This window comes from Etheostoma spectabile, chromosome 13, assembly GCF_008692095.1.
Source record: "Etheostoma spectabile isolate EspeVRDwgs_2016 chromosome 13, UIUC_Espe_1.0, whole genome shotgun sequence".
NCBI classification, from domain to species: Eukaryota; Metazoa; Chordata; class Actinopteri; order Perciformes; family Percidae; genus Etheostoma; species Etheostoma spectabile.
Genome location: NC_045745.1, coordinates 20475897 through 20491221, shown reverse-complemented (window position 1 = coordinate 20491221; position 15325 = coordinate 20475897). Strand labels below are relative to the sequence as shown.

Genomic DNA, 15325 nt, shown 5'->3' with positions numbered 1-15325 from the left:
GACAGTGTGTGATGGTGTATCAATATAACTCAACAGGTACCTTGGAAAATGGTCATGAGAGTTCTCAGTAACAAGAACAAGAAAACAAAAGTGACACCTCCATGGAAGTAGAAAAGAGAATAGCCACTGGGAGGGCTCCTTAAATTAGGTCTGTTAACAAAATGTTCTTTGACCACAAAAACAAAAACAAATGTGTAAATATCTCATTCGGGAAGTTACCTGTACAGAGTGATGAATGGAGGATTTTCCATTATTCATTCTGCTCCCATTTTAACCACTAACATTTAGCCACACCAGTGTAGGTATGTCTGTAATGCTATCCAGCAGACCATTTCCTATAAGTACACCTCTGACTTAATTATAGTTATAGAGGTTTCTTTTGATTCAAAATTACTTTGCATTCATAAAAAAAGGTAATAGATGACTATTGCTCAGGGTTGGTGTGCTTTTGGTTTCAAACAGAAGCAGGGGCAATTCTAGGACCAGACCTTAAGGGGGGCACAGCCCCTAATGAGAATGTAAACGGATACAGTGCCTTGAAAAGTGTTAACCCTAACCCTAACCCCCGTTTCAATTTGGGTTCTAATCTGCGACATATCATTTCTAACTTCTTCGCGGGGGACTACCAACGTTAAACTTCACAACCACACTCCTGCTCTCCCTCCGATAGATTAGAGAGAGACTCAGCCAAATGCGGGGGTCTGGCACAACCACCTCCGATTGGCCAACACTACGTTTCTGTTAACCCTTTCGTTGACTGAGTTACAGGTGCGTAGCATCGGCGACAGGATTTTAAACCTGTTTCAACCCCTTTGAACCTGTAATTGTTTATCCTCTGTCACTAACAGGCTTGAATTCTTCTAAAAAGGGTCTAAAATTGCCAATGAACAGAAGTATAGAATGTTGCTCATGAAAGAAAACCACAAACTTTACGACAATGAAAGTTTATTATAAATGTATTATTATATTATTCACGCGATATCATCTGTACATCAAGTAACATTTCTGCTGGTGTGCACGTCTCAAAACAGAGAGTGACAGAGTGACCTCGATCATGTGTGACGTACAAAGGTATTTCCCCCCCCAAAAGCCACAATTAGAAGGACTTGATTTGCCAGACTGACCTTAGGTTGTATCCACTTCCCCTCTGCCCGTTACTCATGTACAATGTGACCTTTCCCTACCGATAGCATGAAAGTGGGTCATTAACTCTCCTTCTTCCTCTACATTACTTCTCAAACATTTAGTTTACACAAGTACAGATGACTGATGGCAGAAAGCTTGTTGGCAGAGGTTTGTTCCTTCCTCATTCCATCTCTGGCTGAATGACATTTGTGATTTTGTTCTCAAGCTGGGAATGCCAGCTGGTTGCACGTCTTTCAAACACAATGCTTATAGTGGCTTCTTCTCTCTGAATGGCCTTTTTGCATCATAATGTTTTTTTTCAAGGAATTTTCCATGTTCTGTCTGACTGGAATAATTAGGAAGTTGGAATAAGGAAAGGACTAAATCAAAGGCAATGGAAAGAAGATCTGTTAAGTAGCAATGCCTTTTTAAAAAAGAGCCCGACCTCTAAATTAGCTATGCCAATATTTACCTCCAATATTAGCCATATCATTGATTTATCGGTATTGGCATAGAAGTTGGCCAAAATCAATGATGTTTTTTTCCAAAGAATGGTTTTACATTAACTTGGCTTAGCATAAAGACTGGAAGCAGGGGGAAACAGCTAGCCTGGCTTTGTCCAAAGGTAAAGCAATCCACCTACATTAGCAAGTAATGAATAAGTCTCCCCTGGTTGCCTGTTGACCACTAGTAATATTTCCAGCACAATGCTCCCCATAAAACCACAACTTTTAACCTTTTGTTTTGTTTAAGAATTTTACAAACAAAATTTAAAATATAGAGATGCTGTTAGGCTTATCTTTATACCTTTAGACAGAGCTAGGCTCCTTGATTCCAGTCTTTATGCTAAGCTAAGCTATCTGGCTGCTGACTACAGCTTCATTTACTGTACACACATGAGGGGTGTAGATCTCATCTAACTCCCCGCATAAAACAAATAACTATTTTGCAAAATGTAAAACTAAGTTGTTTCATTCTAAAATATTGATATCAGCCTAACAAATCCAATGATAGGCTCTAGTTAGAGACACACTCTTTGTAACTTCTGATCTGTGGTTTGAACCTGCCCGCAATGTATTATAGCCTAAACTGTAATATGATGCTCGATATGATTATCAGGCGTAAACTGACATTGAAAGACTGCAAGAAAATGTAAATCTGCACATTAATTGCAACATATGGCAATAATTTGTCCCACCCCTACATCAAAAACATGAAAATATTCAAGGCAAATAATTAGACAGAACGAGGAATAGAAACAATGATCAATTTTAATTAAAAACATTCCATTTTTAATTATAATTTGCAACTGTGTTTCTGATGTTCCATTCCTTTTGACACACACACACACACACACACACACACACACACACACACACACACACACACACACACACACACACACACACACACACACACCACACACACACACACACACACACACACACACACACACACACACACACACAACACACCACACACACACACACACACACACACACACACACACACACAACACACACACACACACACACACACACACACACACACACACACACAGATGTGCTCTGAGAAGCAGAGTGAAATAAAGCATCTAATCCAGCAGCAGCTTGGTGACACATCAGCATGCCTCGTGATTGCAACCTCTTGACAAGAAGGACATCTGTTTTTCTAACCTTTCTTTACAGCGGTAGCATACTGACTTATTCCCCAAGTGAGGAGGTGTTCTTGATTTGATTCACATATAACTAAGTTTAACTGTCATGATTGTTAAACTATCTTTTTACTTTCTTCCTAAACAGTCCGTGTTGACTTGTATTGTGATGAAAATGTATGTATAACCCTGTAGCCTTAAACAGAATTCTCCTGACCAAGCTTTGCCAGACAGCAGGACTTGAATGGAAACTGAAACACAGAAACATTTGAAAATCAGTGTTGCTAAGAAAACCCTTACGCCATCTGACAGTTATCTTTTTGTTGCTTGGTTTCCATAGGAACAGTTAAAAAGACTTCAAAAAGGTCAAAATTTCAACGTGTAAAACCATAAAGGAAGAGTTTCTTTTCATTTCAAGAGTTCTGGGAGACATCCAACCTCAGTCCAAATACAAAGAGTGGAGAAGAGAAAAAATCTAAAGAGAAGTCAGAATCAACTTCACTCTCTCTTTCTCCTTGGTTATCCTCCCTCTCCTCCAGGGTTGAGTTAATTCTCCACCGGTGTAGGCTCTTGTGGCAGTGCTGCCACTGGCCCAGAGGCTTCTGGTGTGTGTCCTGGTGTTGACGCTGGCTCTGGCTGTGGCGGCTGGCTGAGGATGACCTGCACTACATAGTCCCTGGAGATGTTGAGTTGGTCCAAGCGTAGTCTGTCTGTCAGTGGCCGACCTGAGAAAAACCAGCGTTGGGTTGAAGCAGGCACGCCCTCCTGACTATGTAGGCGGCGCTTCATCATGCCCACTGTGTCCATGGAACGGACCACCAGCCGGAGGTCGCGACCCGTGGAGAGCCGGAGCCGAAGCTGGCACTCCCCCCCTGAGCCGGCGTCGCTGGCGCTGCCTGTGGACGGGTCTGCGGCCCCGGAGTCTGGATCTGAACCATCAGGCTCGTCAGAGCGCTCTTCAATCATGTTGACGGGAGGAGAGAGGCAGTAGACTGGCAGCTGGTATCGATTCCCCAATTCATCATAACATTCAGTCAGAGCTCCTGGAAGAAGAGAAACATTTTTATATCAATGAAAGAAGTGGCAGGAGCGCTTCTGGTATTGCTTCTTCACCTGTGCTCATGGAAGGGAATGCAATTCACAATAAGGAAGAAGAATTATGACCAAAAAATTTGTTAGAAAAATAAATCAAGTCCAGGCACTCATTAAAAATACACCAAGACGTGTCAGCTTGGGCCTTCCTCAAGGTGTAGTGTACCAACCTTGAGTGCCTGGACTTGTTTGATGATTTTTTAAGTCATATTTCTTTTTTGTGACTTCTATAAATGCTGAAGGATTTTAACTAATTTTTTTCAACTTAGGTTTGTTTTAACAGTTATGACCATCATTCCTTTAGTTACATAATAACATTTTGCCAACAACAACCCATTCATGTAAAACCACACATTTCAAAGTAATAAGTGAAGTGAAATCATCTGCAGCAGGTTACAGCTTACTTTAACCCACATACCAATGTTAACAAACTATGTGCATGCATAGTTATATTTAGAACACAAGGTAAATGTTTAACTGGAAAGTTCTAATACAAAGCAATTTATAACTAAAGTGAACATTTCATGTAACTTTTCCCTGAATTTTTCACTTTCAAATGAATGATCTGGATAAGTCCTGCTTTTGGGTGCCTTGTTTTGCCTGAGCTTTTGGCACATTTATGTTGCATTTTAATAACTGTGTTCTCTTGTATATTTTCAATATTGTGTTCATAAACTGAAGGTCAAAGCCAAAACCTGACCTGAATTTCACTGTAGTAAAATAAAATGAAAAAATGAGTTCAATAGAAACCAAAGGAAAGTGAAAGCAGGAGAAAAGGGTAATGTGTCTGTTGGAGTTCTTTAAAATACATGATGTCACCGTTGACCAACGGTGATTCAAACAGAGTAAAGAGCTGGTGGAGAGAGGGGGAAATAAGATGCAGTGAAGAGGTCATAGCATTCCACATACAGAAACAGTGGTATTCACAGGGGGGGACCCCAAGGGTCATCAAGGGAATTTCATGTCTCTGCAGTATAATAGTTTGTCACATTTCACATCTGAAAATACCAAATCCTTTTATTGTGGTAATGGTTGTTTAGATTGCAAACTTTGCTTGCCTTAGTGGATTTACCCTTAAAGTCTCAGTGAAACGGAAGTTGGAGCGTGTTTAGCTTCCGTACTGGGACGTATTTCCTAGTGAAACAGAATATTTGAAAGACAAAAGGGAAACTTTGCGGATTTTCAAACGGCACTGTCACTGCAGTGCCAGCGATACATGCAGATGAACGCGCCTGACCTCCTTCCATGCCGCCAGCTCACCCGGCCGCCTGTCACCAGCACAGTGTGTCTGTCTGTGTCTGTCAGTCTGCATGCAATGTGTAGCATGCTTGTGCTGCATTAACACAGCCGATAAATCTGCCAAAGTTTTCCAACAGCCTGTGGCTGGTATTGCTTTCACCTTGCGATTCGGTCTGTGTGTTGGCTAGCTAATGAGTCTGTAGTGTGGCTGTTCAAGATTGGTCGACAGGTGACAGACATTTTGTAAGCCAACACTTCACCTCAGGTCATGGTCTGCCAGTGAATGTGCGTGTGAGAGAGAGAGGGGCAGAAAAAGGGAACTCCACTTAATTTGTTCCTAAAACTGAAATGTGTAGTACTGTGGACAATAAGTGTACAGCACCTACAGTATACAGTACAATAACATCTGTCCTGCATTCCTTATTGGGAACACAACCTATGTAGGCAAACTCTTTCCGCTTATGCAACCAAATCATTTGCTGGCATACCAACATTGTGACCTAATTGGTAAGCATGTTTTTAGGTATTAAAGACTTCCGCTCGTCAGTAACATAACTGAAATATCAACATCTGCAAATAAATGCAAGGATTCAGATTCACTAGCTTCTAATGAGCTGTCTCTGGCTTTAGATATTTTAGCACACCTAACTCTATTCAGGTGTCAATTGTTCTTTAGACCAGCAAATGTATTTGAGTCCAATTAAAATCACATTTAGTCATCCTTTAGCCAAAAATAATGCCATGTTTTTTTTCCCTTTATGTATTGAAAGTTTTTCATTATTAAAAAGTTGAATGTTAAATTCATTTATGCAACAGTAGCAGCAGAGACAGCAAAAGATATGGAAGCTGTTATACCCAATGTCACAAAAGGCTGATACAAGATAAATGTTACACATGGTTCATTGACATTCAATAAACATGATATGGATATGAATCTCTGTCTGTATATCTCATGTTTTTTTCTACTACATTTGGCTCCACCTTAAGTGTTTATCCATCAACTGCGGAATGCTAATGGATCCCAGGTGGTGCTAACGTCCTGCTACGTCCTGCTACGTCCTGCTGTGCCTTGTAATGCTGCAAAGCGTCCTGCTATGCCATGAACTACCACAAAGAACTGCTACAAACTACTAATTTTTTCTATTTTTGTTATTGCCACTCTTCATTCTAACCCCAACCGGCCCGTCAGACACCGCCTACCAAGAGCCTGGGTCTGACCGAGGTTTCTGCCTAAAAGGAAGTTTTTCCTCGCCACTGTCGCACTGTTGCTTGCTCTGGAGGAAACTAGAACTGTTGGGTCCTTGTAAATTCCGGAGTGTGGTCTATCTGTAAAGTGTCTTGAGATAATTCTTGTTATGAATTGATACTATAAATAAAATTGAATTGAATTGAATTTAATGCCTTTGGTTGCAGGACTTCATTAAACAAGAGGTTAGATTAAAAAAACATGCTTTTTTGCTGCAGTGCTGTTTTGCGTGGCCTCCCAAATAGTAGCTTGACTGGTTATTAGGGGTGAGAATCACCAGAGGCCTCTCACGATACTAATGTAAGGATACAATTTAAATTGCGATTTTAAACATATTGCAATATTCTGCGCTATATTACAATTTCAAACTTTTCCCAATTTCAAATTATGTCCCCAAAAAGAAACTTTGAGAATTTTTATGCAGCAAAATGGAATTGTCAAGCAGACAAACTGACCAACACATAGTCATAATAGATTGATACTTGGCGTCTGTGTATAGATACAGTATTGCCACAGAAAATATCACAATATTATGCTGTATTGATTTTCTTAACACCCTTAGTGATTATGGCTAAAAACAAAAGGGATATGATGATCAGTGAACATGACATTTTCATATGTTGTAAGATGGATGAAATTCAGCAAGTTGACCAACAGCTGATGCAAATGGATCCCATTTTCTGCTTCACAGAGTCACTTATGAAGATAGAGTTGGTCTCCAATCTAATTATATGCACTGAAAAAGGAGCCCATCAACTGATGCATTTCCAATAAGTGAAAGGTCTCCATTGTGAAGGGAGTGGGAGTTTTAAGAAACTGTAAATACTCAGTTCTATTTCCTGAATGAACAATAAAGTATGCCTTGTATGCACAGTAATGGAGGTAATTTAAGCTTTTAAAAGAATATGGAGGATCACTGACTACTTCTAAAAAGTTGATGTTTAGCCAACAAGTCCAACAACATTTTTCACCATGCTAGCAGCATGGCAATAGCAGAAATATCAGCAACTATTGCTTAGATTGTCAGACCTTCTCGGCCCCCACAGGATGACTCCTACTAACTTCCTGCCACAACGAGTACACCACAGGTTGTTTTGAGTGTAATGTCTCAATTATTGAATGAACCTGAAAATTTGAAAACTCACATTCATGTGCACCATGCAGGATGAATTGTAATCGCTTTTGCGATATCCCGACTCTTTTTCCAGCACCATCATCAATTAAAAATTAGGATTTGTCCAATACTTGGTTATAAAAACAAATACCATTCCCATCAGTAGCTGTATTTTGAATTTAGTGCTAACTAGTAGAAGAGAGCATGCTAACACACTACACTAATGCACATGGTAAACACTACACCTGCTTACAATCAGCATGCTAGCCTTGTCCTTCTGAGTATGTTTGCTGACAAGATCTATTAGCTCAAAGCACTGCTGTGCTGAAGTACGCAAATGGAACTGGAACGCTGAAAGCAAAAAGAGGAGGGCAACAGAAAGGCATAAAGTTGTGAGTAATAAAAAAACATTTAAGTGATCCGGCTGCTCTTAGTGCTGGATTAGTACAATAGCGACTTCAAACCTGGAGAATTTACAGCTGCAGCCCAGCGGGATCTAATCTGACCTGGCCAAACTACTAAAGTGAATGGAGCCAAACAAGACACTGGCTATGTTAACATGCACATAGAGCCTGTCTGTTGGTTACTGCTATACACCAACTGTATTCAGGTAGAGCTGACCCTGAGTTTTAGTGTCACTGCTGGCCTGTTAAAATAATTCTGTCCGCTTCAGATTCCCTGCAGGAGTTCACCTAGCCCCTCAGAAATCAACATGTTTTTTTTTCAGAACAAGCCAGTCATCTCAGCCTGTTTTAACATAATATGGGTTATTATTCAATTACCTTATGGTGTTTACTTTGACTGATATGTAAAAAAAACCACACGTCTAGACTTGCGTATGAAAGTCTGGACAGACAGGTTAAACCGGGAATGCCACCATTGGGACAAAATGCATCACCACCCAAAACATTTAAACAAAAAATAAAAGCAACCTTTCCTTTCCCAGATGAGGTAATAGGACTCTGAGGTGAGTAAGGCATCCAGAAAATGATGCACATCCACAAATAGAAAGCATGCACAAGCAGCTGCTAATTACTGGGTGGAGTTGTTGGGTTTCCTGAATCTGAGCCAATTTTTATTGATTTGTTCTACTAAATACTCTCCAGTAAGTTTGATCTTCACACTAAAGGAAGTGATTACTTCATCTAATCCTACTTTCAGAAGACACAGCCCGTTTAATGTATTATATTCCTCATACAGTATATACCTCATAATAGCTTACGTCTAAACTCTACAATGCGGTTGTTGAGATAAACAGAGGTTCAGTCTCTTTTACTCCATTTAACTACAGGCTGAAAACTGTAAATGATTGTAGTTGCTTGGATACAGGTCCATATTCATTAAACAATTATTGTGCACAGAAGCCAGTCACCCAACCAGAAATTAATAGTCATGAGTGGCAACGTTTACTTTACCATCCGATGACACTTGAAACTACAGAGGAGGATACTTCATGACAAAGCTTTATTACATCCTTTAGCTTCTTATTTTGAACTCTGTCGATGTAACCTATTACTGTGCAGCAAAAACGCAGGTCTAGTACGTTTAGGCTGCGGCGGTGGGGAACACGGTGTAGCCGGGGGAAAAAAAAAAACACTGGTGAAAAGTTGAGACCAACTTTTAAAGAAACACAACCAAATGTCATGCTGCGGTGGCCGATCGTGTAACCAGCGATCAGACGTTTTGAGGCGATGTGAGAGTCCCCTATAGTAAACAGGGAACATCACGGCCTTTATCGCTGCCACAAGAAAGTTTTAAAGTTTGCGTAACAGCTGATTGTTTTCCAAAAAAGGCACAATTTGTCTCTTTTCTTTCTTTTTTTATTGAACCAACAATAAATTAAAATATAACACAATAAGTATGTAGCAACACAACAAAAGGAAAACAATATCTATAAAGTATTATGAACAATATGTTCAATCTTTCTGAAAAAGAGTGGGTTGAAGCCAAATATTATTTTTCCTATTCAACTTTAAATAGTTCCCACTCCCACACAAAATTTTAAACACCTTTACTTTCTCTGTGCGGTCGGAAACATTGAGATCTGACAGAAAACAGTAATTGTGATATTTAAAGTCTACTTGCGTTACATGGGGTGGGGTTAAATGACACGACACCGCAGGCCACTACTGTTTTTTTCCCTGGCACCCCCCGGAAGCAGCCACCACCGCAGCCTGAACCCACTACCCCCGTTCAAAATGAATCATGGAAAGGCTTGTGTTTCTGCCGGACCGCTTGAGGACCGCTGTAGACTATGTGAACGCAGGCTTAGCTGGGGATGGATGTTTTTTTGCTTCCATTTTTAAAGCTAAACAAATATGAAGGCTGTTTTTAAAGTATCCACTAAAATATGTGATAATTTGAAATTGTCTGTTCAGTTGCAGCATCACGATTAATTTTCTAGATCTAGATGAATAATTGGCAGGTGGAAAGAAGGCAAGTCACTCTCGGTGTGTGACTTTTTAGGATCCAAAAATCGAAAATGACTAAAACAATTATTTGATAATCAAAATATATTTAATAATACACTTTCCGTTGATCCAAGGAGTTTTTAGTATGCTTACTGACTGTTTCATGTATACTTACTTTTGTCACTTTTTACAGTTTGAAGACACCACATTCTCTAACCTTCCTAAAATTGCTGTCGCTTGTCTTAGTTTCAGGCCCTCAGGTGGTCTCTCTTAAAATGGATTCTTGTTTCTTCCTGTATTTTATTTAACTTGCAATCAAACAATTTCAAAACTTAAAATTAAAGTTCAGACACAACTAACTGCAGAATACAGTAAAGCCCCATACTTTTAAAAAATTCTCTACAGCTGAGTTCCTGAGGTTTAGTTTCTCTAGAGAACATGGGAAGAGGGAGTTGAAATTCTTGAGTTTATAATCATCAACTGCAATGTCCTACATGAAGTCCCCCCAGAGGTATTTCATGGAGAGAACAACAAACACTATCTGCTACATCTACCACTGTAGAAATGTGTTACCGTGCGGCAGTGTGATGCTGGCCCCGTCGAGGATGGCCTGTGCCAGCAGGTGGTCATTGCTCTCAAATGCGCTGGCTGCAGCCCGCAGCGCATCCCAGATCTCCTTCCGGCCCTCAAATGCTGGCGCCGTATCCCAGAACTCATCTCTCTTGCTGCGCAGCTGGCCTTCAGTCATCGGGTAGTCACTTTTCCATTTAGGCCGCTCTCTCTTCAGGGGCTGGTTACGCCCTAGAGCCACTGGAAGGGAGGATGAGAGAGAGGAAAGGAGAGATGGAGAGAAAAGAAAGATGGAGAAGTGGGAGGGAAGATGAAGGAGAAATACCATAAAGGAAAGATATAGAGTATCAGTGTGAGGGTGGGGTTAATTAAAGGATGCAAGTAATTGCAGAAACCAAGATAAGGAAATAAAGAAAAAGAAAACAGGGATGTAAAAAAACAGAAAGGAATATGACAGTCAGAGAGAGAGAGCGTAAGAGAGAGAGAGAGAGAGTGAGAGAGCGAGAGAGAGAAGGTGGGGGAATACACAGAGGATGAAAATGAGAAGCAGGGATGAAGAGTAAAGGAGAAGCAGGGAATAAGAAGAGTTAAGATGTATGTCAAACAAAGCGTCAGTCTTTTAAGATTGCTTAAGAACCCACCCAAGCTCAGACAACAGATTGAACATGAGCCTACACCATCACATAATATATACATGGACAACACGCTCAGACTGGGCATTACTGAAACTAGGTGGGTTGTGTTACTAAACCCAGTTAAAAGGTTAGGGTTATACTTATACTTGTAGTTATACTGTATACTAGTGCTGGATGGATGGATACTAGTACTCCATCTGCAGCAGAATAGCTGATGAATAACAACACCTAGATCAACACTGAAGGGGACAACAGGTACAGGAGTGTGTGCGTGTGTGTGTATAACACAGAGACAGAGGAGAGAGGAAAGGATGACGGAGAAGGTATTGAGTTACACCTCCTGCTGGTACACGTGTACTCTGATGACCACATGGTAAAGTCTGATAACACCAACCTTCAACTGACTGTAGTAAATAAGCTCTAACTGACAGACTGTTAACACAACTTTTTCCTTCCTTTGGTTCCAATTCACCTGTATCCAAGATGTACATCAGGTGGAAGGAGTATTCGATTTTTAACATGACCAGATTATGGTACTTAATTGAGGGATGGAGGGTAGATGGGGTCCTTGGTTGATGAAATAAGAAAACTTTAGTTGTGCCTGTTGGAAAATTTAGATCTTGCAGCAATAAACTGGAACAGATAACACATAAACATCACACGTGGTTATGTAAAACATGTACTTAGAAACGGAAACAGAGTATGTACAGTACATTACAAAAAGGTTCTGCATGCAGTTTAATAATAGCTATCTTTTATGCATTTGCCATTTCTGTGTTTAATTGCAATTAATTGTTCTTAATTATCTAAGGTCCTAGGGGTGTGACTGTTCATGGTAACTGTTTGAAGTTGTGATTTTGTTTAGATATACCAAATTGCAATTATATTAGTGATTATTAGGGTTTTTTACTGATGAAGATAAATGTTCTATTGTTAATGGCATGTTCATTTAAGAACAAAAATGCAATGTTGTAGAATAACAAACAGTGTTATTACATTATCTGGGTCACATGACAGTGATATAACCAAAAGACTCGGATTCATCCAAAAGTTTAACTTGTCTGAAAAGTAATACATAAATATACATTTTTTTATTTGACTTAAAGAGACAATTATATTGTTAATTGCAATTATTTCTGAGACAATTAATTTTACAGGAAAAGTTTGAATTGTTACAGCTTTATGGTTTCAGCATGTGTAAAAGATGATTTTATAATAAAATATTACACTTAAACTAAAACTAGTAATGACGCCTACTTTGGATAGATACATTTACATGTGTTCGAGTCTTGTCTTGTCCTCATCAAGCAAGGTGTCAGGTAACAGCTGCTTCTCTGCATCGGTTTTAACACTGCGTGGCTTTTACACCTCTCTCTCTCTCTCTCTCTCTCTCTCTCTCTCTCTCGTCTCTCTTCTCCTCTCCTCTCTTCCTCTCTCTCTCTCTCCCTCCTCCTCCTCTCTCTCTCTCTCCTCTCGCTCCTCTCCTCCTCTCTCTCCTCCTCTCTTCTCTTCTCTCCTCTCTCTCGCTCTCCTTTCTCTCTCCTCACCCCCTCCCTCCGCGTCCTCTTCCTCTCTTCCTCTCTCTCTCTCTCTCTCTCTCTCTCTGAAACCTGTTCATGGGACATCTAGATGCCCAGGAAGTCTGTGAGATAGTCAAACAAGTCAAGATGAATGTAGTAGCAAAAAGGAAGACATTAAGGAAACCAGGCTATATCTCCAGCTCCCGAATCTGTGATTAAAATAACTCACTGGCCAGTGGTGGAACCCCTCATAAGACCAAACAAGCAGAAGACTATCCAGTATAAAAGTTGTAAACAACACCTCAGCTTAGTAAAATCGTCTTTCGGTAAAGATTCATACAATCTAAACGCAGCATCGCCGGTTAAATTTAAGCCAAAGACGCTTTTGAATGGCATAGCCATCTTTATCAGCCGTACACTGTCAATGTCTCCCCTGTAAACTACCTGATAAATTATGCCAGTTTTTGAACCAGCATACTTCCAATCGATTGAATGCACTTTAATGGTTTTAACCAATCATCCAAGTTATAGTAGGCCTATCAGCAGAAACTGGTAAATAGTGTACCCTAAAATATTTTAGTTAGGGTATATCATGAGTCGTAACCTTAGGTACTGCACTTACTGTTTATTGCTCAATAATTACAATAAACCTAACATGTTGCAGTCTGCTACTTCTGTTCTCATGAACAGCATTTTGCTTGCTCTTCGGCCTAGTTTACCAAATAACCGCACTTACAGCACACTTCCTTTATTGTGAAGCTGGAGCACCCTTTAAGTTTTGACACCCCCTCTTCTCTTCACCCCAACACTTTCCAACACTAAACATCCCCGAATCCTCGCGTATATAAAAACAGTCAATACAATACAAAGCCAAACATTAAAGGATGCAGCTTGCATTAAGACAACAGTCAGTAGCCTACATAATTAAAATCAGACTGTATCACTCCCTTGCATGCCATTGCCATCTGTGACCCATATTTGTTATGTAGAAAAGCTAGCAAGCTAACTAGGCTACATTTTAGCCGGCTAGCTCAGTCAAAAACCAAAGAACAAAGGAAGAGAGCGTCGCACAGTAAATATTCCCCAGTTTACAAAGTAGCGACAATGCGTCATTTATCGCTTTAAGCCCCACTTTTTGGAGGGAGAGACCCAGGAGGACGTGTCTGTCTCCGGCTCTGTCTGGCTCAGATAGTAAGGAATGGAGGCAGACCTCCAGCCAGGTCAACATACAAAAAGCCTATAGGAAGCCCCCCTAAAAGAAGCCAAGCTTGTATGCCCTAAATAAAAAGACGTTGATAAGAACTGTAAATTACCTCCTGTGCCGTCCGAGTTCTCGTTTAAGCTGCCCGAGGAGTCGTGGTGGCTCCCGACACAGCCACCCATGGATGTTTCGGCAGAGCAGCCCGGGCTAGCTAGCTCACCCCCCGGCCCACAACTAGAGCTACATCTACTAGCCCCCCCCCTCTCTCGCTTTTGCGTTTCTCTCTTCCCCCTCCAATTTCCTTCCTTATTTCCTTTCCTCGCTTGAGTCCTTTCCTCCAGTCCTCCCTTTCCTCTTCCCTTCATCCCTCCCTCCCTTCTTCCTCTCAGTATTGGCGGGATGCAGCAGGCATCCTCTACTTCATCTGTGGGGAAGGCGGAGAAAAAAGATAGAGAGAGGCTCACATCATTACAAGGTGACCGCGAGAGGATTGAAGGAGAGGGGGAGGAGGAAGAGAGGAGAGAGAGAACAAAGGATAAGTGGTATTAGAAGCTACCTATGCCCAAATTGAATACTTGACTTGCACAAATAGGCTACCACTACTAAGCACTTGCACATAATTGCATGTAGGCTATGTACATGCTTACAGGCCAAAAGTTTGGACACACCTTCTCATTCAATGAGTTTCCTTTATTTTCATGGCTATTTACATTGTAGATTCTCACTGAAGGCATCAAAACTATGAGGGAACACATATGGAATTATGTAGGCTACTTAACAAAAAAGTGTGAACTGAACTGAAAACATGTCTTATATTCTAGTTTCTTCAAAGTAGCCCCCCTTTGCTCTGATTACTGCTTTGCACACTCTTGGCATTCTCTGGATGAGTTTCAAGAGGTAGTCACCTGAAATGGTTTCCCAACAGTCTTGAAGGAGTTCCCAGAGATGCTTAGCACTTGTTGGCCCTTTTTCCTTCACTCTGCGGTCCATCTCACCCCAAACCATCTTGATTGCGTTCAGGTCCGGTGACTGTGGAGGCGCAGCACTCCATCACTCTCCTTCTTGGTCAAATAGCCCTTACACAGCCTGGAGGTGTGTTTGGGGTCATTGTCCTGTTGAAAAATAAATGATGGTCCAACTAAACACAAACTGGATGGGATGGCATGTTGCTGCAGGATGCTGTGGTAGCCATGCTGGTTCAGTATGCCTTCAATTTTAAATAAATCCCCAACAGTGTCACCAGCAAAGCACCTCTACACCATCCCACCTCCTCCACCATGTTTCACGGTGGGAACCAGGCATGTAGAATCCATCCGGTCACCTTTTCTCCGTTGCACAGACACGGCGGTTGAAACCAAAGATCTCAAATTTGGACTCATCAGACCAAAGCACAGATTCCCACTGGTCTAATGTCCATTAGTGTTTCTTGGCCCAAACAAATCTCATCTGCTTGTTGCCTCTCCATAGCAGTGGTTTCCTAGCTGCTATTTGACCATGAAGGCCTGATTTGCGCAGTCT

The 15325-nt window shown here is 40.9% G+C and overlaps 1 protein-coding gene across 1 annotated transcript; it reads right to left on the bottom strand.

Moving 5' to 3' along the window:
• Nucleotides 1–2889: 2889 nt before the first annotated feature.
• ubtd2 (ubiquitin domain containing 2) lies at nt 2890–14173 on the bottom strand. Its single transcript, XM_032534657.1, has 3 exons — nt 13920–14173; nt 10455–10691; nt 2890–3822 (listed from the first exon to the last, which is right to left on the bottom strand). Exons 1-3 carry the CDS (start codon nt 14170–14172, stop codon nt 3326–3328), a joined length of 987 nt encoding a protein of 328 aa, XP_032390548.1. The 5' UTR covers nt 14173; the 3' UTR covers nt 2890–3325.
• Nucleotides 14174–15325: the final 1152 nt, after the last annotated feature.